This window comes from Limulus polyphemus, unplaced genomic scaffold (genome assembly GCF_000517525.1).
Source record: "Limulus polyphemus unplaced genomic scaffold, Limulus_polyphemus-2.1.2 Scaffold3242, whole genome shotgun sequence".
Lineage (NCBI taxonomy): Eukaryota > Metazoa > Arthropoda > Merostomata > Xiphosura > Limulidae > Limulus > Limulus polyphemus.
The window spans coordinates 18,408-43,089 of NW_013668852.1; the positions used below are offsets into that span (position 1 = coordinate 18,408).

Below are 24,682 nucleotides of genomic sequence, written 5' to 3' on the forward strand. Positions count from 1 at the left end.
ATAGAAACTCTGCAGGGAGGAGCAATCTACTTTGGACATAATAGCCTTATAACAGAACCTTTTGTAATGGAAACTATGCTTTCCGGGCTATTTTCAGGATGCATGTTTGTCAGAGTATTAATGGACATGGCAGTGTGGATTGTAACAATGTTCTGAGGCTCCAAAATAGTTCAAGTTATATTTTAAAAAGCTAATAATCTTTTCTTTTTTTGTACTTTTTTTAGCAACCAGAAAATAATATTCTCCCAAGTTTGTCCCAGTCTTTGCCAAAATCTGGTGAAGTACCTTCCATAGAGTAAGTAGTGATTTGAATTTTTTGTTGTTGTTGTTCTTGTTTTCTGTTAGCCGTGCATTACAAAAAAAAGTAAAGTTTGAAGCACTTTTAAAAGATGGTCTGATCTTCATTAGGAACAAAATGGATGGAAACAAGGCCCACAGTGAGCAGTTTTCAGGATTCGAATTTAACGTAAATAACAATGATATTTGCACTGAACAATTAAATAAGGCAACTGGTCTAATCATGTATTTCCTTTAAAAGTTTTTATTTATAGTGAAATCATCTGATGTATTCTTTATTCATGGCCTTCAAATTCTGTTTGGATTGTATCTTTAAATTTAATTTTATCCATAAGGGAACAAAAATTGTAATCAACATTTAAAATTTTTTTTTCACATTTTTCTTAGAGTTTTAAATTTTTGTAAGGAAACATTTTTTATGCATTACTGTATGTTATCCACCTTACTGAAATGTTTGTGCCTTGGGTTAACCTGCATTGATAACAAATATGTAATTTTTTTGAGAACACAACAACTTAGAGCTTTATTTATGTGAGTTTTTAGCTTATATCTAATCATCATTTAGTCTAGTATTAAAGAACGATCTTTTGTTTTTCTTAAACCAATGCCTGGCATAGCCTAGTGGTTAAGGCACTCAACTCATGAGTTTGAATCCTGTCACCATGGTTTCATTTTCAGCCATGGGGATGTTATAAGGTGACCATCGAGCCCACTTTAATAACCCAATAGTTGGTGTTGGGTGCTGTTGGCTAGCTGCCTTTCCTCTATTCTATCAGTTCTAAATTAAGAACAACTATCACAGATGGCCCTAGAGTAGCTTTGTGCAAAATTCAAGAAACTTAGACCAAAAACAATGATATGAAAAGCAAAATTATTGTTATTGTTAGGATAATTATTGTTTATCGTCTTTTTAGCAGTGATTTCAACAAATAGTAGCATCAGTATGTAGATTGTATGTCATACAAAATCTTTGATTGTCAGTATTTGTGTTTTTTTTTGTATGGCTTGATAATTTTTTAAAGTTCAGGCTTTAGTGATCACAGGAAGTGATTAATTTCAGTTTAATCTTAATTTGATGTTTTATTAATTTGTGGACTGAAGCTCTAAGAGCTGTCTCTATACTACACAGTTGTATCACTCCGGAAGAATAGAGCAAAATACAAACTTAAGAAACTGTTTCCTTATGATTAATCAAACAAGTGCTTTATTGGTAATTTTTCTTTTTTTTAAAGATCTCAAAGTAAATCATCCGATAAAACGATATGGTCTCACACTTAAGAAACTTCTCATTCCAGACCTTATTTATTCAATCTTGAGATCATAAGTTGTTCCAAATATAATAGGCTTAATTCTCATTTGTTTAGCCCAGTGGTTAACATACTGGACTGTAGATCTGAGATTCTGTGGCTCATGCCCTGTCGCTGTGAAAAAAAAAATCATATTCCACACAATGGGGCCGCGGTTGTGATATAAGAGTGATGGTGAAATCACACTCTTCCGTTTGACAAGAGTTGACAATGGGTGATGTTGACTAGGGAGAGCTAGCAGAGGTAGCCATTGGGTAGCTTTGTGTGCAATTCAACAAACAAACAAATCTCATTTGTTTAATAACATATATATATTACTATAATAAAAAGCTGTATATAATTTTAGAGGATGCCTCTAAAATTCAAATTTAAAAATAGTTATCTACCACATTTGCTAAAGTTGGTATAAAAATATGCAGTTAAACAAAGTGAATAAAAATAAAACAAATTTTCCCTAAGTAAACTAATAAATGTGCAACTTGAATTTTGGCAATTGTAAACAAAAATATTTTTTGTAAAAGATTAGAATTTTCCTATCAAATATTAATGGTGCTACACTTACTGGTCTTCTCAAAACTTTTGTTGTTGTTGTTTCATTGTATGTGATTTTCTAAACTGACCAAAAAAAAATAGCATGATTTAATTCCAATGGTTCAATTCATCATGTTGATGCCAATATGGTGCAAAAACCACAAAAATAAAATCCTAAAGAGGATAATTATATTTTTATTTTAGTAAATAAATCTTTCTCGGAAAATTAACTTCAAAATGTGTATTATTACATTACTCACCTTTTGCTCTGTTTGTAATAGAATTTAGTTAGGATTTTGATTCAGTCTGTAATTTATTTTTGAGGTGGTTATTGTGAGAGATTGGTTCATTAACTTTTGGTCGTACATAGTAGTTGCTGTGATTTTAAAAGTGAATGCTTATTTAGAATTCCAGATCATCTCATTGTTGTGAATATAGACCTGCAGATTTTCGTATTCCTTTTTTCGATTTGGCAGTGTTTATCCCTTGGATGATGAAAGTAGTTTGATGCATATTGCCATGTCCAACAACACCGGTTCTCTGCCAGATTTAACCAATTTGCAGTTTCCTTCACCTCTTGCTACCCCAATTGATATAGAGGATCACACAGGAGCATTGGTTAGCTCCTCCTACAGCCCAAGAAATTCACCACAAGCCATTTCTGGAAACTTTCCTTCATCATTGTCTCCGCAACAGCAGCATGTACATATTATTGGTGGGTTTTCATACCTTTCATCTATTCTGTAATTTTAATGATTGCTTGACCAATTTTTTATATTCTACACAAAATGTTTAATGCCTTCAATTTATAATAATAATGAATCATTTCACGGGTTGAGAAGGTTTTCACACAGAAAATATTAGAAACTTTTTTGAAATGGAACTTCAGTCACACATTTATATTTCTTTATGTGAATGTATACGTTTACAGTATCTTCTTATGGTACTTGTGAAAAGCATTCATTGAATATGTTTGGATGCATGATTTTGGCTGCAGGCTCATCCACACAACCCTTCATCTGGAATATGTCTATTTTATTACTTGCAGAACTCTCAAAAATATAGAATCTTGGAGCAAAGATGCTAATCAAAGCAGTTAATGATGCGAGAATTCCGTGGATGTTCTGTTGAAATATCGCAGCGTGGGAACTTCAGAGAGAGACTGTAAAGCAATTATTACTGTCATAAATGTAGAATAGCCTTGTTTACCAGCATAGATTATTAACTTATTTAACTAATCATTGAGAAAACGATGTTCAACTAATAATCAGAAATTTTTCCAGAATCTTCAAAACCTACACTGGTTCCTTTCATTATTCTGTAAAATTATTAATTATTATTGTTTTAAACAGTTATGTAATACACTATCATGTGAGAATGCTCAGTACTGTACAGATATAATTTGACATAAACAAATTTATTATTATTATTTTCAGTATTTGAAGGATTAGTTAAATTTTCTGCATTGAGAAATTATTTTGTTCTCTCTCTCTTCTTTATATTATCATTTTCTAAAAATTCTACTTCTATTTTAAATGTTTGTTTTCATTGTTAAATACTTGGAAATGAACTTTAAATTAAAAACAAAATTATAATTTATTATAATACACAAATAAGTAAATTTTGATTTATTACAATAAATGTAAACTGTTTATTAACTGAAAAAAATTCAGTGCTTAAATGAGTTATGTATATTACAAGAACACGTAAAGTATACAATAAACTGGAAACACAAAACCACACAAAACTTATCAAAGGGGATAAGACTGAAGGTTTTTTGAGCTTTTAGTTTTGTGGTTCGTCTTGATGTGTGATATGGTAAAAGATATATATGTTTGTATAATCATACCAAAATATAATTTGTGTATGATGTATGGCATTGATAGACTGTTTTTGATACTGTTTTTAAGACAATGTTTTAGCTAAATACAGCTAAATGAATGTTTACTCCAGAAGTGGTATAAATAGCACCACTAAAGGGTATGCAATGATTGAGAAAGACATGTATTTATTTAAGTGATATTTGGTCATATTTTCATAACTTGTTTTTGGATTGTAAAAACATACCTGATTTGTATTTTGAATGAGATCTTCAGGTAGTCGTGTACTTTAAATTATTGATGGGGTTAAAAGATACTAATGATTAATATTATATTTAATTCTGTTTTGTCTTGCATTTTTTTATTTTCTCAGTATTCATATGATGTACCTGTCTTGAATCAGTGAGGTGTTTTTTTTCTTGTAACTAAACCATTTTTGCCTATTTTTATTTTGTGATACAAAATGTTTTACACACAGAATATTTTTTTTTATAAGATATGCAATTGTGATGAACAGTTATATCCAAAGCCAACTTCCCACTACATTTTATTTTCCAATGAAATTTTTTGTTGTATCTTCTTCTATCAGCACCCTAATCTTGCATTGAAAAATACATCTCCAGATTTGTTACAATAATCAAAAAAGAGGAAGACATTTTGAAGTTTTGTGAGCATTTTTTTGCTGCACAATTGTGATAAATAGCTCTGACACTCTGCAAGTTTGTTAATGTGTTTTTTTTATAAGTTTAATGATTTTTTGTTTTTTCTCTATATTTACTTATTCTGATCTGTAGGACCTGAAATAAATGAAGTAGGTTTAACCCTTCCAAGTTCCAGTGGGGAGCGAGGGGGCAGCCGGCATTCTAGTCCTGGTCCTTCTCCATCTCCATCTTCGCGACATCGTCATCATCATAACCAGAACATGTTGGTTATAGGTAGTGGTAGTTCTAGAAGTCGAGGGCATCAGCATGGTTCCCATACCCTAAAACAACAAGTAGGTTATAATCGACCTTCAAGACATGACATGATTCAAATGACAGTGGGGGTAGGGTAAATACCAGGATCCTGAGTACTATCCACATGTTCTAAATTATACATATTAAAACACCGTGACATTAAAAAATAGAGCCAATAAAAGAGAAGTCTGCATCTTTGTTTTACTATTTTTTTGTACCACTTGGGCTGTTTGTTCTCATGCATTTGTTGTGATGTACAAAAGACTTTTTATTACCGAAAGAGATCGTACGAGTTTCACATTTCTTTTGTTATAAATGATGTATTTGTACTGTGATATGCCTGCATTTATGTGCATGTTTTGATTGTTACTGTCTAATTTATATGATAGTGCTAGGAGTTATTTTTTACTTGACAAATTCCTATTTACGATACTTATTAAATCTTAATCTCACTGTTCAAAATATTTCCTCAGAAACATATGACACAGTTAGTAAACCTAAAAACTACTTATGATCCTTATTAAAGTTTAATCTCAACTGTTTTAGAAAGTTCTTTGGACATATTTTAAACTTTCCCATCTTTTAAGGGTATTTCTTATAATTTGTATTAGTTTATTATCCTTTTTAAGGTTCTTAAAAGGAAATAAGGATTTTTTTAAACTTATTATTGTGCTAAATATAACTTGATTTTAATATGTTTTGTGAACTATACCTGATTTCAGTACAAACATATTTATTTTTTTGAGAAATTTAAGAAGTGGTTACAACATTTTACTGCAAGAGTTTTAACCATCTTTTGATTATAATTATGCCTTTAATGCTTACTATAGTTGAACTTGTAACAACTATAGAATTTTGTTTAGAAGTTGACACTGTCTTCTCTTCAATAACAAAATGAAATGATTAGCATAATGAATCAACTAAAGAGTTAAAAAAAAAAGAGATTAAGATTTTAGGTGAACTTTTACGAAACCCTCATATAATGGTGGTGTGGCAGGTATCAAACCTGAATAGGATTGGTGTAAGGTTATAAAACATATGGATAAGTGTCAGGTGCCGAGGAATTATGACTATTGAAAAGTTATGAAGCTGTTCATTCACTTGCACCTGGAGCTTGAAGTTATCGTAAGTTTATAATATAGGTGGCATTTTGAGTCAGAAATCCTTTTTGATTATGTTACCTTGTGCATGTAGACAGCTTTTATAACTGACCTTTGTGTTTGTGATCACATGTTACAAGACCCCACACTTTGCTTACAGTGGATAGAATATGACTTGTTACAAGTATATTCCACATTCCTGTGTTACAAGTATATTCCACATTCCTGTGTTTTTCAATGGATATCTCTATCTTGTAGACAGCTTTTATAACTGACCTTTGTGTTTGTGGTCACATGTTACAAGACCCCACACTTTGCTTACAGTGGATAGGATATGACTTGTTACAAGTATATTCCACATTCCTGTGTTTTTCAATGGATATCTCTATCTTGTAGACAGCTTTTATAACTGACCTTTGTGTTTGTGGTCACATGTTACAAGACCCCACACTTTGCTTACAGTGGATAGGATATGACTTGTTACAAGTATATTCCATATTCCTGTGTTACAAGTATATTCCATATTCCTGTGTTACAAGTATATTCCATATTCCTGTGTTACAAGTATATTCCATATTCCTGTGTTACAAGTATATTCCACATTCCTGTGTTACAAGTATATTCCACATTCCTGTGTTTTTCAATGGATATCTCTATCTTGGAAATTCTACATCCTCAGTGAATACATTCTTATGAATCTGAGAATATGTATATCTTGCATTAGAAAAGGCTGTTACGTACTCTTCCCAAAAAATGCTAAAATTTTGGTGGTATCACACTACCCATGAAGTAACGAGCAGTGCCAAAATGTAGTTCTGTTAAATTCTGTATTTCGCCGTGACTTTTTATTAGTCGTGACATGACGTGCTGACTTACATATTCAGAATCATTTTAATTTAGCGTACTCAATCCACTGTAGTGCTAACCTTGTAAAAAAGAATAATTTGACATCTCAACCCTTTTGATTATCTGAAATAAAATATTCACCTCTTTGTTAATATTCATTAGTTGATATTAATTGTTAATATATATACACAACACAAACAAAATTAAACTGTATTCCTTTGGATTTTATTTTGCTTGACTGTTTAAGTAATAATTTTTCATATATATATACATACATTAAAAACACACACGATTTTTTAAAATTAAGACGTGTATGTTTTACCATTTACACTCATATAATTATTTATCAGTAACATTTAAACAATGTTTTTATATACATTGTTGAATGTATTTAAAAACAATAGTGCTGTTAATCCAAAATCAGTTGTAAACCTGCTGTACTTTTTTTTAGTAATACCCATTCCATTTTTATTATTTCGATCGTGGAACTACCAACTTCTCACTTCTTGGCATGTGTATGATCTTGTATTCTTAGTTTATGGTTTCCTTTAAGTTTTGTAAGCATTGTTTCACTGCTATTGTTCAATGTTCTACAGAAGATTCAAAGCTAAAGTGGAAAACTAGAATTAACATATTTATGCCTGATCAATCTTGATTGTTTTATGTGTGTATTTTTGAATTGAAGTGTTTGGTTTGATTACTCACTCAACATGTGCTTCAAGTTTTCTTTCTGCAAATAAAGTCTTCATATGAATGTGTGTTTGTATACACAATCATCTGTGCAAGTTCTGGCAATGATATATTGACATATACATACATGTGTTGCATGGTGTTTTACAGTTGGTAATTATTTAATAACACTCTACTTACCTCGTGTTGCTTGAGCAATGATATTACAAATCTACTTTTTAGACTTGTTTAAAAATAAAATAGCAGAAAGATGCATACAGATTATTATAATGACAAGCAGAGTGGAGATGGATTTCATGTTTATAATGATATCCTATTGTACATTTTTAACTTTTTAAGCCTTTGAGCATATACAACCACATGAAGGAGTAGAATATTCTTTGTGGTATTCTTGTAAAAACCATACGAATTACATTTTTTGATTAGTTCATGATTTCTTAAATAAGACAATATTTAGTGATAATTTGAAGTAAGCTTCCCTGAATATTTGTTTTATTATATGATAGTCTAATTTAAAAAAATATGAAATATATAAAAATGCTCTATAGATGCAGGTATTCATCAATTATCATTTAAAAGCGGCCAACTTATGTAACTCAGTTAAAATTTCTAAATGGTATGTGCACATTAAAATTCACTGAATTTTTAAAGTATTTGTAAAAGAGTGTTTGCCATTTCGGTGAAATTTTAAAAACATGGTGATTTTTTTTATTGTACTAGAAATAAAAAGTGATACCATTACATGTAAAATATATCTCTAGCTAAAACAAAGATCAAATTACAATTAGGACACTTTTTGTAAAAAATCAATAAAATAAAATAAATAATGGCTATAAAGAATGTGGGTTTTGGTTTCTTAGATTTGACAAACACCAAAGACAACTTTTACAGAAGCTATCAATTTTCTTTATTTCACTTTCATCATCACTAAAAGTTACATTGTAATAACCTTTTTTTTTTTAGAAAGGAAACATTTCACTTACAGATGGTTATAAAGTAGATTTGAGCATTTGGAATAGTCTGTAGGATGAACCTAGGAACACATAGGCAGTGTATTTTGTACACATGTGTAAGGATTTGTGAAGAGAGCTTTCCTCTGGTTTCTAGAAATGGTAGGGTACACATTGTTTTATGATAATTAGACTGATATGTAAACACAAAGGAGAACGGACAACCGTTATTCTATTGCTAGTAGCGGAAGGCACAATATAAAGTTAAACTTGGAACAACAGGTGATGAAATACCATCAAAATGCTAACAGAACTGAGCAACACTCTTAACATACTACTACAAAATCAACACATGCACAGCCATAGCTTTCAGAAGATTGATTAGCTGATTTTTTGCACACTCGTGTCATCCCAGAATTCCAGTCGTATTGTGATCTCTCTTCTGGTAATATCATTGTTTACATGAACTTTTGGTGAGGGCCAAATCTTTGCTGCTATTTCCATAATGCCTGCCCATGTAGGTGGGATAATGGGAGGCAAGGGGGGAGTAGTTGCCCCCAGTTTTTGTTTCTGCGGGTTACGGTATACACACAACATTCATAATAATTAAGTCGGACTTTTAGTCCTAAATGCTGCCCACCACACCTCTGTTTGTTATTAGATTAAATTTTTTTCTTTTAAATGTTGATCTATCATAAATAGATGATAACCCTGGTTGATAACCAGGAAATGGTTGATAACCCTGCAACCATTTCTCAATTAGAGGATACCATTGAACAGAAATTTGAACAATTCCTAAATTGAAAATGATAGTGTGAACATTGAACAGCTGCTATAGTGCCATTTTCAGAAAATAACTGGAATTCATATCCTGTTATCTATTATTCATTTAGAAAATATTCTTCTGATATAACTTGCACAGTTTGCTCTACAGGCTGTTTTAAGTAATCGTAATGATTTTATTTTTCATCAGAGACAGATACAAAGATGCATGTAAACATGAGAACCGGTAATTATGATGTTAGCTTAATGTTATGGAAATTCACAGCAGTTTTTCTATTTTTTTTAATTACTCCATGAATTGAAAAATAATAAATGAAGTTCAGCAAAATAAAGACAATATTTGAAGAAGAAAAAAAAACTGATTATTTTGTCGTTTAATGTGTGGGGATTAATGTTTTTAACTTGCATTAATACATAAAGAATAGTTAGATGCAAAACAATTCTTGAAGGCATACTTCAGTGTTGTGCACATATGGGACAGGTAAGCCTTAAGTTAAAAGAATTTTTTTTTTCATTTTTTTTTTCTTTCTTTTTTTAACTCAAATTTTTAGTTGGAATTTTGATAAAACCAGTCGAAGTTTAATTTTTTTAGGGTTTTAGCAAATTAATAATTCTTATTAAATTAAAGGATTATTTATTATTACCTGAACTGAATCAGATATGACCAATGTTCCCTCTAATTTTTTCAATCCATGTGCAGAATGAATTTTTTCATGTGCACTAGTATCAAGGCAATGTGTGGATGTGTGCTACCAGTTTTTTTAGGGGGGCGTATATTTTTAGACCCATCAACCCTTTTTGATTATTAGGCTGCTTTGCAGTGCTACCAGTTGGTTATTTGGCTTTAGGCCTATCGACTGCCAGGGTCATTAAGGTTGTCAATGTATTGAGACTCCTCACCATTACTGAGGATGTGCGCGGCTGGAATAATGAAGTGTGTGGCACTTGACTGGTGGCCGCAACCGTGCAGCTTAGAGGGAACATTGGATATGACTATTAAAAATTGTAGTAAATTTAAGGTTTTTCTCATCCAATTAAATATTTACTTATATTTTTATTATATACTTGTTGATCAGTTCCAAGCCTATTTCTTGCCTGTGTTTAATTTTATTAGGAAGTACTTAATTCGGGTAACTTGCAAATATTAGTCAGCGCAAAGTGACTTAGCGACACAAGTAGGGAATGTTAAGTCCTAACATGAAGAAGTGGTGACTACATGTGTTAGGAGAATTCTTTAATCCCTAATCCACTCTGCTGTTATTATTAGATTATAACTATGAAGAACAAATTAAGCATGCTGACTTAAGACTAGTTGGCAGCTCCACCTGGTTGTCAAATGGCATAACTCTCCTGGGCTTTCTTTACTTCCACTGCTTTTTCCTTTTTCCCGTTTTTTACTAATCCTAAAGAACTATGGAAATGTGTTTATTTTTGTTTTCATAATATGATCTATTTTTATATATATTTAAAATCAATTAACTGCTTATGTTTTTACAGTGAGTTCTAAGCTAACTTTTTTTGTTTTTTAAGCTATTGATCATTAAATTTATTCAATTAGAATCAGATATAATTCCTCAAACGTTACTTTGATTTTTGATTCAATACCATGATCTTTATATACTTTTTAGTTTCTTTAAAGAAAAAGTGTGTATTTAAAAACTTGTAAGAGTGTAAACTTTAAGAGCATTTATAGTTTTGGTATGTAATAAGGTTTGTTATTTCTGTGCATTGAAACCTATGTTCTCAAGTGTGCCAGGGCTCAAGAAATTTATTAAGGATTTTTAAATGTCTGCCATAATCTAGAATTCTACATTCTTTTCAGTTTATTTTGTGACAATGTTCTGTAGTAGCCAAAGACAAAAATATTATAATTTCTAGGATCATATTTATGTTCAGTTACTCTTATACTATTATATTGTTTGCCAAGTATAAACCATTTAGCAGTAGCATAATAGTGCCTTATTAACAGACTAAGCAACTTGCTACATGTGCTGTATAAGTACAAAATGTGCATTATTGAGTTTCTTTGTAGCTGGTTATGGACTTTCATGAAAGTTCTAGGTAAAGTTTGTTTTGTAGAGCAATGAACACTTGAGATATTATTATACAATATTGTGTTTCTCTGTGCTGTTGTTTTTACCTGTCTGTGCATTTAAAGAAAAACAGTATTAAATGCATATGTATTTGTTTGCATCAGAATGTGTTCAAAGACCTAAATTGTAGGTGCATAAAGTCAAAGTAGTTTGTTTTCTTAGGGGATGTCAAAAGAAACGAAAGGTCTATCTTTAAACACCTACACTCAGCAGACTAAACTTGGTGTATATCCTGAACAACAGGCCTATCCTACTTCTTGTGATTCTTATGGAAATAGATCAGGAACATTATCCCAGGTGCCTTTATATTATCATGAGTTCAGTGTGTGTGTTTTTTTTATGTGACTATATTGCCATAATGAAAATGTATATAAGTTAATTCTCTTGAATATTTATCCATTTGATCTAGGCCTAATTTCCTTTAAAAAAAGTTATTGTAATGTATTATTCATTAACCACCCTCAAGTCTTGTGATAAAGTAGATAAAGATGTAATGGTTAATTGAGGGATAAATTTGATATTTTTTAAATGATGAATTAAATTTTTGAGTGTTTTTCTTATATTTTCCACTGGTATTTAATTGGAAAACTTTTATCTATAATTTTTTCAAGAAAAATAAGATGCTTTCATTAAATGAATTGAAAAAACAGCACCGAGTAGACTACTGTTGTACTGTTATCCAAGTACTTAAAGCTATTGATCAAATAATTAGTTGCACAAATTGCTTGTCATATTTAGGTTTAACCTACTGTAGTAGTTTCAGAATGTACATGTAAATCTTGTCTCTTTTGCTTCTTTCTACCAATAAATATAATACATACATGTATATTTTAATTTAATCTTCTTGTAGGTTTCTATTGGTCTGTATCATAGTAATGGCCCACTTGACCATTCGTGTAGTGCTCCAACATCACCAGTGGCCCACAGTGTATCCCCTGTAGATTCATGTGAATTAGGGTCAAACCTTTCCTTGAGCAAGAGCCCTTTCACCGACACGGACTACTACTTCCAGCAGCATCAACAACCAGCAACAACTCTTCAACAGCAGCAGGAACAGGTGAAAATGTTGAATGAAACAGCTGAACAGAAGGATCAGATTTCCATTGTAAGCTCTTTCTCTAATACCCTTCTTCTTCTTCATAGGTTACATCATATTTCACTAAGAAAACTATTTGTGATAAAGAAAAACATTAAATACATTACGCAGTTTATTGTAAAGTAATACATCTTTTTTTTGATTATGTAGAAAATAAAGTTTTTAATACTCAAGAAAAATTCTTATTGCTGATTTAGACAGAAAACATTTTATGATAATTATGGTCTTGTATAGTTGAATAATGTCATTTTATACTAGTAATTGATTCATTTTTTTAGAAAATGTAATTTAATAATAAAGCAAAACACAAACGTTATAATATGAAGCATTTATTAAACATTTCGAATCTTCAAAATTCCATCTTCATTAATCTAAAGTTACAAAACAAACTCAATGGTAATTACAACAGAAATATGATACAAGCTGTAATACATAATAATTAAACAATTTCAATGTAAAAAGTATAGTGAGAAAATGGAAATTATTACAGTACAAATGAAATAGTTAAATTAAAATATATTTAAATCAAGAGAAGAATGTGTATTTTTTAGGGATGGAAGAAGAGTTTTTATGTATAACGTCTCTTTTATTAGAAGTTCAGTATTATGTTTGGCTGTTGAGAGAATTTTAAAGTTGTAGAGAGAAATCGGATGCCCTGTTTCTGTATCGTGGAGAAAAATAGTGGAGTTGGGAGGGTTTGTAACTTTTCTTTTAGTTTTATAGATATGTCCATAAAATGGGAGATCACAGGGTGATCACACAGTAAACCTGAGTTTAAATAAACGACTGAGGTTTAAAACTAAGAGGATAAACATACTGGACATCTGACATAAACTGTGGTAAATCTGCAGGCTCATAATGCTAAAAACTGGGTTTCAGTACCCTTGGAGGATGCAGCACATATAGCCTGTTGTGTAGGTTTGTGCCTGACAATAAAAAACATACTTGTGTAAGTCACTTTTCTATTGGACTTGTGAATTAATCAACATTTGTAGTCTCTCGAGATGTATATCCATTAAGCAATTTAAGTCGATGATCAAGCAGAACTGTGGATAGATCTATCTTGACTAAAACTGATGCTCTGTCCTAAACAGGAAACCTTGTTTTTACCCATAATCTGTTTTCTTATAACATACAAAGGCTGTAACCTTTAGATACTATCAACTTGGCCACTGAAGGACATTGCTGTCAATGACCTATTCTACGCAATTTGAAAAGTAGATACTACCTGCTAGACAACAGCAAAAAAACAACTGGTAACTGGAATGAAACAACTCAACAGTTTTAAGGACTATTTGCTTCATAGAATCAGACTAAAGGAATTATTATTATTTTTTAAAGTGGGTTTTCTCAGGGATCTCCCATTTCCCCCCCACAACAAATTCTATAGCACTCTTTGATTTAATGATCCCAGCCTTCTGTATGGGGCATTTGTTACAGAGTGCCTTGTCAGATGCTGTTGCTTCTTCTTGTCAACATCGTCATCAAACTTGATCTTCTTTCTGCCTCCTGAACCTCCAGATATTTCTCAAGTCATCATATCTGCCTAATTAATAGTCATGACCCATCTACGAAACTTTATTAACCCCAAGAACTTTTTCATGTGCGGGGCAAAGGGGGATATCAATATCCTTGAACACCCCAACTTAAGAAAGTGTATTTCTGTCCTTTAAAAACTAAATCCCTGCCACAGTTTTTTTTCTTTTTTTAAGTTCCTGTATTAATAAAAGTAGGTAGAAAACATGTTTTCATATCACACTATAATATGAGGTGTTTAAAAGGCTATCATGCAGGAAGAACAGACTTTTGGCATTTTTACAAAGGATGAAGTGTGCACAAAAAAAAACTTGTAATCTTTAATAATTAAGAAACATCCTTCATCTGTACATGGATTGAATAAGCTTTGGATTATCACAATCTATGCAGTGTGTTTTAAATTAAACATATTTCAAAAGTTATGCATATTAAACTTATGAACTCTGCTTACTTTACATTATACTATGCTTAAGAACAATTAGACACAATAGAAGCACAGTCAAAATTGAGTCTTCAGTGCACAATAGCTATTCCACATGTGAACAGGATATTGGAAGTGATATTAACTCTATACATCTAGGTGCTCTGATTGGATGCCTCTGTTGTACTAGTTGTTTCGAAAAACAAAACAACAACATCATAATTCAAGTGAAGTATAAAATGATAATTCAAGCTTTTCATTCACTTAGAAAATAAATTCACTACTGCAGTTCTGGAAGAAGTTGTTCACAAACACTTTTTTCTTCTAGCAATGTATCACCAAACAAACCTTCTAGGACTTTGTTCTGATCTCTACACAACTATCTGCTGAAGTTGAAGTGAAAGAGAGACTATTGTTTCTTGAAGCTGAGATATAAGCAGTTACATCACACCATAACAGCTGAGGTTGTGAAATGGTTATTGGCTAAAAATTGATAAAACTACACACTTATTCAAGTTGCAAGGTCAAATTAACACTAATTTGTTCAAAACTATTATGAATTTTCCTCCTAGGTGCTACAAGTGCTTTACAATGCTCAAAAAAAAAATTCAGGAAATTCACTAATACTAATAATTTTGTTTGGAGTACACTAATGTCAATCTAAAATCAAAAGTTGCTATTTCTAATGAACATTGACATATGAAATTAAAAAAACTTTTTATTAAATAAGATTAAACATTGAACTTTTTTTTTAATGTGTGGAATAATGACGACAAACTTATAATTTGATTTAATTCAGTGGTGCACTCTTGCTCTTGACTGTCACTCTAACAAACATGACCCATCGCAGCTTTCTTACACATGTTTTAGATCCTATTTCTCTTTATAAATGAACGGGAGTCGTATACCTGTTAGCAGATTGTTCTGGTTTATATACGTAGGTGAAACAGGACATAACCTAGTTAATAACATAAATGAGCATAGGAGGAGTTTGTTATCATTGAAGTTCCCAATTAGCAGAACACATACAAGATAATTTACATAATATTGAGTGATTTGCTGAGAAGGCAATAGAGAGCAGCACCTTCAAACTAACACATAAAGTAAAATAAAATAGCCATACACTTTAGCTGAACAACTGTATGACCAGAAAAATTGGCTTTCATTCATTAAACATTAACTCCCACTATTGATTAATTAGATGTGATTTTAAGATTATTATTATTACTTAAGTTTTTTCCTGTTTAGGGTTTAAATCTTCTCACAAAATTATTCTAATACTTCTTATTTTATAATTGATTTATTGTAATCTCCGTGTTTTTGTTATCTGTTTCACCAGTTACAGTGTTTTGTCAAGATAATTTAAATTGCATTGTTAAAAATGTTCTCATACTTCATGCCTCATGTTTCAGTGTTATTTAGAACAATATTTTCTTTATGTTTCAAAAAAATGCATTTAGTAATAACTATTCCCATGAATTTCCCTGATGATGGTGAAGTGTACAGTCACTGAAATGTTGTGAAATAAACAAAATATACCTATTTAGGTGCTGTCAATATGGATAATTATGTTAGGATTTGAAATACTTGACATAAGTAGGTATAAGCTTTATGCTGGAATAACATTTTCTGATTGGTTGAATAACAACCGTAGTCAACACATGACTTTACTTTGGTGCAGTTCATTTCATAATAAAGGGGTAGCATACCAATAGTATTTGCCATTTACACCATTTTTTTTTCTTACCATTTCAAAAATTTTTCCAGTGTTGGATATGAATGTATATATAATGTGTGTTTTAGAATTTTTAATATGTTTAGAGAAAAAAAAAAGTTATAAGTATTGTATTCTTATAACTGATTCATAGCCTTGATTATTTAGTGTCTTAGAATGTGGTGAATTTGAAAATGATTGTTTGTGGAATTGTGTAGTTGTAAGGTGTACAGTATTAAATGTGTAAAAATAAGCAAATTAAGTGTCTTATGAACTAGTTATTTAACAGTCTTGCATTGCCCATATGAAGTGCTTATACTTTTTTGATATACATGTAATTATCATCATATCTAAAAAATGTTATTAATAATTTGACTTTTTTTGTATAGTTTATTTCATGAACTATATGAAAAGCTTACATAATATTTTATTTGTATAGTTCACATATTAAATTGTTCTTGGTTTTGTGAGTGTTCTTTTTGTTTGGGTGCTTAGTTGTTATTATCTGGCCTGGTATGGCCAGGTGGCCAAGGCGCTTAACTCGCAATCTGTGGGTCATAGGTTCGAATCCCTGTCCCACCAAACATATTCACCAGTTCAGCCATGGGGGCATTATAAAGTGACAGTCAATCTAACTATTCCTTGGTAAAAGTTTAGCCCAAGGGTTGACAGTGGGTGTTGATGACTAACTGCCTTCCCTCTAGTCTTTCTCTGCTAAATTACGGATGGCTAGTGCAGATAGCCCTTGTATAACTTCGCACGAAATTTAAAACAAAGAAACAAAAACAAAATAATGTGATTATCTAGTCTAATAATTTTATACTATTATACTTTATTTTGGCAGCTTGCAGACAACATTTCTTCTGGCAATAGCCCTATGTCACAGACCACCTCTGGGATTGGATATGTGGACGTTGTAAGACTGTTTGATAAGAAGGCAGAGCTTGTGGAAGGAACAAAATTACTTTATCCTGATGTGTTTGCCCAAGGTCTTCTGGGTGATCAGGAAACTCTGGAGATGGCCATCCAGTTCTATGGCATGGTTTCATCAGGATCAGAAGCTTACATACAGTCTCCCCCTTTTTTGTCTTCTTCAAATGTGTTACCTTCAAATCATCCCACAACCCCTAAGACTCCTCAAACACCCACTAGCATTCCTGATATTGTTCTCACAGGTATGGCTGAATGTAAATTGTTTTATAAGTTTATACATGGTTTTATAAATAGATTTTCCAGCCTTTACTATCAGTGCACTGTGAATATCTTCTGAAACTATTGACCTACAAACAAGGTTTCCCAATGACTCGCCAGTCATGAATGACATCCAGAAAAGTAACTACTAAAACAGTTACTGACTTGGTCATAAAACTAAACACACTGTTAAAAAAAGGTTTCTAAGTCGTTTATAGTTCTTAATTTTAACTTATTATATTCTACTATATTTTGAGGGTCCTCTATTTCTTTCTGCGTACGTTAGAAAAGTAAGCTTAGCAGTTACATGACAGTTACATTGAAATCACCTCTAGTGCTACAGGAATACTCTGTGAACATACAGACATGAAGAATATTTTAATCAAATCAAAGTCAAACCAGATGAACAAAGCTAGGCAGGTCTAGCCAACATGCACTGTAAACCAAGTGCAAAGGTGAATATGTTTCTTTTAGGTTTACATAATTGGGAAAGTAGGTGACGGGATGTTGTATACTTTGGAAAGGTGATAAAAAACACTACTAATTAAAATGTTTTACAGAATGTAAAGAAAAAAACCAGCAGATTAGATAACATGAAGTGGTATGAAGAAAATTAGTGTTTTTTTTTTCCTAATAAAATATGATACAAATACAATGATAAAAATTAAAAATAATAAAATTAGATACATTAAACATTCTAACCAATACTGTTAATGAAAGTAACATGAAAGAAAAAAATAGAGTATACCTAACTTAAGGAACACACACACAAACATTAACTGTTAGTTTCAAGTATTGTCATAAATTAATATTTGTTTGACAACATAACATTGGTATTACCGTATATATAAGCAGAACTTTCCACAAACTTCTGTCCAAACATCTTGTGACCAATGAAAATTCATTGAACAGTGTAACTTTAAAATAGTTTGGCATCTGATATAGATTGCTACGACACACGTTACTGTTTAGGTGTGGAGCGAAATAGCTAGAATATTGGTTCCGTAATTAAAATATAATAATGTCAAATGTTTAACACACTATGAGATGTGTCTAATGCTACTCCACTTAAACTACCATCACTTAATGCATGGAACAAGTAACAGGAATTAATGAATAAAGTTAAATGTTCTGTAAAACTCAAAAAGTAAATTTTATAAGCCTCAAGAAAATTTGATAATAATAACATTTACAAAGGGAAGTTATGAGAATTGTAAAGATGGCAGATAAAATAACTAGCGAAAAACAAGTGTAACTTAATTACTAATGTAATTTCATACCATATACGGAGCCGTTTTATAACTAGTATTTATTAACTATATACAAATAGAGCATAAACACAGAGTAGGTAAAATTAATGGTGGTAAATACACTAAAAGGTTTACTGTTACCTTAAAACTTCTCAAAGGAATTAAATGTTGACATGAAAGATTTTAAAATGTTGTGATATTCTGTAAAACTTCTAAACCTAATGTAGATGGCCCATTGTGTAGCTTTATGCTTAGAAACAAAGGAACACTCCCACATATGTAGATAAACAGCTTTCTCAGTGTCAGGTTTTGGGTTCTAGCTAAGACTTGATGAGTTGTCACAAAACCAGAAGAAGAGCCAGGAGAAGATGCTAAGAAACACTATCAATTTCCCATCTCGTGAGCAAGAGAAATCTGCTCAGAAACACTATCAATCTTCTATCTCCTGAGCAGGAGAAGTGTCCTAAGAAACACAATCAATATTCTATCTTCTGAGCAGGAGAAGTGTCCTAAGAAACACAATCAATATCCTATCTTCTGAGCAGGAGAAGTGTCCTAAGAAACACAATCAATATCCTATCTTCTGAGCAGGAGAAGTGTCCTAAGAAACACAATCAATATCCTATCTTCTGAGCAGGAGAAGTGTTCTAAGAAACACAATCAATATTCTATCTTCTGAGCAGGAGAAGTGTCCTAAGAAACACAATCAATATCCTATCTTCTGAGCAGGAGAAGTGTCCTAAGAAACACAATCAATATCCTATCTTCTGAGCAGGAGAAGTGTCTTAAGAAACACAATCAATATCCTATCTTCTGAGCATGCTGTCAGTGTCCTATCCCCTAAATATAGTTACAGTTTGTTTACTAAAATTTTCCTGTAATAAATAACAGCAATTTAAAGGAATCTGTTTACTTTATAATTGGTGATGAATTTAATATTTTGTCTCTGATAAGCATGTATTTTTGTGAATCTTGATAAATACCGTAAAAATACGTGTATTTATAGAAAAAAATTAGTGCTTTTTTCACATTGTGCTGAACTTTAATAGTTGCAAATTTGTATTTAAGACAATATGTATTGTAACTTAGAACTGCTATATTTGTATTAAGAACATCCTTTTTTTTTAATTTGCAGTTTGTGTTTCTTAATCTCCCAGGATAAGGATAATTAGTTATTGCAAAATTTCCTGTCTCTGAATATTTTCTTTTTGAAAATTTCTTGTGGTTTTGCAGCTCACAGAACTTGGTATGTCTTCTATCAATCTTTTAAAATTATTGGATCATGTACGCTATTTTTATTTTATTGTTTGCGATGTGGAGATTACAAATTAGGGATAGTTAGATCTAAGTTTAAAGTTATTTCATCCTGAATAAAATGGGCAAAGTTAGAAACAGCAGACCAAGAAAACCTGGTATACCTGTTTGCCAAGGTTATGATGTTTCTAAGATGTTTGGAAAAGTGTTATTCATGAAAAGACTAAATTTTTGAGGTATTTAGTTAAACCATTTATTGGGCCGAGCTTGCTTTAATTATTATCATAGACAAAGAAAATCATGTGTAAAACTTGCTTAATATGCTATTTCAGAATGTTTATACCTGTTTGTGAATCTCTTGTGTTTTTAGTTATAAAAAAAAATGTCTAAAAAGAAAGAAAAAAATGACCTTTTGCTTCCCCGCAGCACCTGGTGGTGAAGAACCCTTAATAAAACAAGACTTTGCTTGTGGCTTAAGTTCAACAGTGACAAATATTTCTGGCTGTTTTGATGTTGACTTTTTTCCTGCAGAGGAAGCACTAAGAGCTGGATTAGATCCTATTGACTTGGATGGATTACAGATTCTTACAGATCCAGATATATCAGTAATTACTGATCCTGCCATGGAGGAAACATTTCGCTTGGATCGTTCATAGTTCTTTAGAGCTATCAGTCACTTTTAATTTTGTTCAAGAAGCGATAATATTTAAATTTCATGTAATTATTGTGCATTTACCCAGTAATGAAAATCATTTTATAAAAGAACGAATGTTTTTTGACTGCCAGAGTACTGAAAAAATGCGACAAATGAGTGCCAAAGAAAGGGGCACTTTAAAAAAAGTGCATGTAGCTTTTCTTGTAAAAAAAAAATAGGAAATTTAGAAATCACTTCTAAGCATTATTATACTACATCTAGCCAAAGAGTGGATTAACATATAAACAAGATCAAGAATAGGTTTATAATTTAATACCATTTTGAAAACGTACTACTAAATGATTTCAACTACTGCCTTATATTAGAATTTCTGGATTCTTACTTCATTAATACATTGAGCATCATTAAAGTATCAATACAGCTTTATCTATAACATTAGAACAGTGAAAAAACTGAATTTGTTTTTAAGTTTATGGGTTGTGAATATATTATCACCACCAAAAACAATGACTCTTGTATATTTCATGATTATGTTAGCCCTAGCAAAATCTCAGTGCTCGACCTATTAGTGTTTGTGATGATTTTTTTTTCTAAAGAAAGTGGTTCTAGTCCTTTTTGTGTTCTGTCCAGAGATTTTAAATGCACACTTGTTAATCTGTTTTTTCACAGTTCATTGCCAAAGATTAAGTCTTTAAGACTGATTAATGATTCTGTGTTTGATTGTCTGAACCTGTGCCCATTTTTATTGTTAAGTAAGTTTACGAGTTCATTTATACTATGTTTTCTTATATATATTTTATATACATTTACATATATATATATATATATATATAATACTGTTGCAGATGGAAATACCACCTAGGCAAAAAATGGGAAAACTCAAGTTGGCAATGTTGTGAATTATTCATAGGTTCTTATAATTCATTGATAAGACTTTTATTTTTTACTGGTTTGCGAGTTATTTACCCTTATAGTTTTCATGTATTTAAATTTAATATATATGTTTGTAGAAATGTCATAAAATGCTGTGATAAGTTTCTCAGTTTGTTTGTTTTTAAATTAAGAAACAATGTTATATTGATTGTTGACATTTTAAGTGAAATGTTGGTGAATTCTAAGCATTGTTTGTAACTTTCATAATATTCATATCAAATTTAAAATATTATTGGCACGTACAATCATTTCATTATATGACAAAAATAAGGTATTGATACTACCTAGTGTGTTAACACATTTAATTAATAGTTAAAACAGACTGAAAAGGTTTGGAAAGCAGTTGTGTTGAGAAGTTTTATCCTTGGAAGATGCATACACTGTGACATTAATTAACACCCAAGAGCAGTAGATGTCTGACCCTTAAAAGTGTAAGTGGTCATAGCTACTAATATATATATATATAAATAACAGCAAATTGCAACAAAGCTAGAGTATTGCAGAGAAGAGCTTGTTGATAAAGTCATAGAAATATCAGTAAAAATATTAACTAATTTGAATTATTGTATTATTTATGTAAATTTCATTGCAGTGTCAACATATTTTCTATAAAAAATTTTCTGTTCTGAAAATTCCAGAGTTCAATGCAAAATAAGGTATTAACTGTTTATTTTTTTTGTGCTCACTTACAAGAATGAAGTACAAGTGGCATGTTCATGAAATGAACGAGGCTAATATTAACCTCTAAGATAATAGAATGTAGAAGGAAACAAATAAGGTGAAAAACTTTTGAAATTAAAATTAGTCTACTGATGGATATTGAAACAAAAGTTTGGGGCAGCAGGTCTTTATTATGTTTCCAGTGAGAAGTAGATGAGAAGAGAAAAACTAATATTTTCCAGTTTTATGCATTTCCGAAAACTTAGCACAAGTTGTTGTAACAGAAGTTCTTGGAAATAGTAATCTGATCATTTCAAATTAAAGATTTTGTAAATTAACATTCCATGATAATTGCTGTGATGAAAGCCCAAGCATCAACTAAGTAATGTATAGACAATAATGTTATATTGTTTTAATATTGTACTTTTTTCAGTTGAAACTTATACAAAACAATTAGATCCATATACATTAAGATGTTGATCAATAGAATATTTTTAGGATACTTTTCAAACCATAGAAAATAGTGTCACGTGTGCCAGTTAAGTTTCATAGACTGAATCATAAAGCTGTGAAAGGTTTTTTTTTGTAATATTATTGTTTAAACCACTTTTATAGTGTGCACGGGAAAAGAAGTCAGATGTTTTTTTTGGTGATTTTGGACATTAGTTAATTGTTTCAAGTAACAACATTTGTGTCGCAAAGAGCAAGTGTGGTTCCAAGCATTAAAGAATTGGATACAATAAGAACATTACATGATTTTAGCCCTAGTATTATTTCGATCAACTGATCTTTGGATGAAAGAAAAGCACCAATTGTTTAAGGAAATGGTGTTTATCTCATGGAAAAACAAATTTGGTGATAACTAATAGATGGTTGATTAAGGTCAAAGTTTGTGAGAATGTAGTTTCAACCGCTAGATCACTGGTTTTACTTCCATCATGTTTGTTCTAATCAATCCTGTATCATATCAGAAAAGAACATCACCATGTTTTCACTTACTTTCTCTAAGCAATTATTTAAGAACACTGCCTCTGACTGTAATATATATGCTTATGTATTTATATTTTCAGATTACTGGAAATTTGAAGTTTTCATTTTTTTTTTTAGCAATTATATCTGTTTACTGGAATTATTTAACTTATTTTTTATTTATAGAACCAAACAACGAATTCAAAGAAAATCTGAATGGTTACTCGCATAGGAGACAATTTTAGAAGGTTTCTTCTACTCTGAATTTTGTTTTTGTTTTTTTTAGTTTGAACCTGAAATTATTAGATTTTGTAAATCACCAAAAATATTTCTTCTTTTAAGATGTAGAGACATTCTCTATTATATTTACAGTTTATATATATAACCGCTGTTTGTATAAAGAGTAGTGGAAGTATACATTTTTTGCTGTGCTGTTGTACACAAGTGACACTTTTTGAGGCTTTAGTTTGGAAAAATCGTACAATCACCAGTTTGAATGTAGAGTTAAAGACTTGATAAGACCTCATCTATATTTGAAAAAAAAATGATTTAAATGTATATTAAAATGAGATACAAGAATATTTGCCCAACAAATAAGCTAAAAAAAAATTTAATACTCTAATGGTAATAAAGTTTATTGAATATGAAGAGAAAACTTAAACACTAATGCCCTTTATATTTTCTATAGAGAATTGAAATTTGGATGATTTCTTTCTCAAATAACATTTGTGTCTTAAAGTGTTTGTAATTTCAAGTTTTGATAACTAAGATTTTTTTACGGGGGGTAAACGAATGTTTCACATGCTTGTGCCCCTTTAATAAATATTTTTTTGAAAGAAATTAGTTCTTTGAACAGGTTTTGTTTGAAAGTACAACTGCTGCATGAAATGGATGAGGACGGATGTAAACCAGTTTTTGTGTGTGTGGGTTGAACAGTGGTATATTCTAGATAATGTTTGAGTCAGTGTTTTATTTTGTGTATTGAACAGTGGTATGTTGTAGATAATGTTTGAATCAGTGTTTTATTTTGTGTGTTGAACAGTGGTATGTTCTAGATAATGTTTAAATCAGTGTTTTTTGTGTGTGTTGAACAGTGGTTTGTTCTAGATAATGGTTGAGTCAGTGTTTTTTGTGTGTTGAACAGTGGTTTGTTATAGATAATGGTTGAGTCAGTTTTTGTTTTTTTGTATGTTGAACAGTGGTATGTTCTAGATAATGTTTGAGTCTTTTTTGTTTTTTGTGTGTGTGTTGAACAGTGGTATGTTCTAGATAATGTTTGAGTCTGTTTTTTGTGTGTTGAACAGTGGTATGTTCTAGATAATGTTTGATTCAGTGTTTTTGTTTTTTTGTGTGTTGAACAGAGGTATATTCTAGATAATGTTTGAGTCTGTTTTTTGTGTGTGTGTGTGTTGAACAATGGTATATTCTAGATAATGTTTGAGTCAGTGTTTTTTGTGTGTGTGTGTTGAACAAGTGGTATGTTCTAGATAATGTTTGAGGCAATGTTTTTTGTGTGTGTTGAACAGTGGTTTGTTCTAGATAATGTTTGAGTCAGTGTTTTTTGTGCATGTTTGTTGAACAATGGTATGTTCTAGATAATGTTTGAGGCAATGTTTTTTGTGTGTGTTGA

General features: G+C 31.0%; 1 protein-coding gene across 2 annotated transcripts in view; it reads left to right on the top strand.

Moving 5' to 3' along the window:
• LOC106468974 (CREB-regulated transcription coactivator 1-like) overlaps positions 1-24,673 on the top strand; it is a 42,483-nt gene extending 17,810 nt beyond the window's left edge. Inside the window, exons 7-13 of one of the 2 annotated variants that reach the window (XM_022397372.1) lie at positions 225-295; positions 2,612-2,850; positions 4,750-4,949; positions 11,536-11,670; positions 12,224-12,478; positions 16,985-17,315; positions 20,262-24,673. In XM_022397372.1, the coding sequence (XP_022253080.1) occupies positions 225-295; positions 2,612-2,850; positions 4,750-4,949; positions 11,536-11,670; positions 12,224-12,478; positions 16,985-17,315; positions 20,262-20,491 (1,461 nt within the window). In that variant the 3' untranslated portion in view covers positions 20,492-24,673. Of the gene's footprint in view, positions 1-224; positions 296-2,611; positions 2,851-4,749; positions 4,950-11,535; positions 11,671-12,223; positions 12,479-16,984; positions 17,316-19,716; positions 19,768-20,261 lie in introns of those variants that run through there. The other variant, XM_022397373.1, reaches the window with a different exon arrangement.
• The last annotated feature ends 9 nt before the right edge of the window (positions 24,674-24,682 follow it).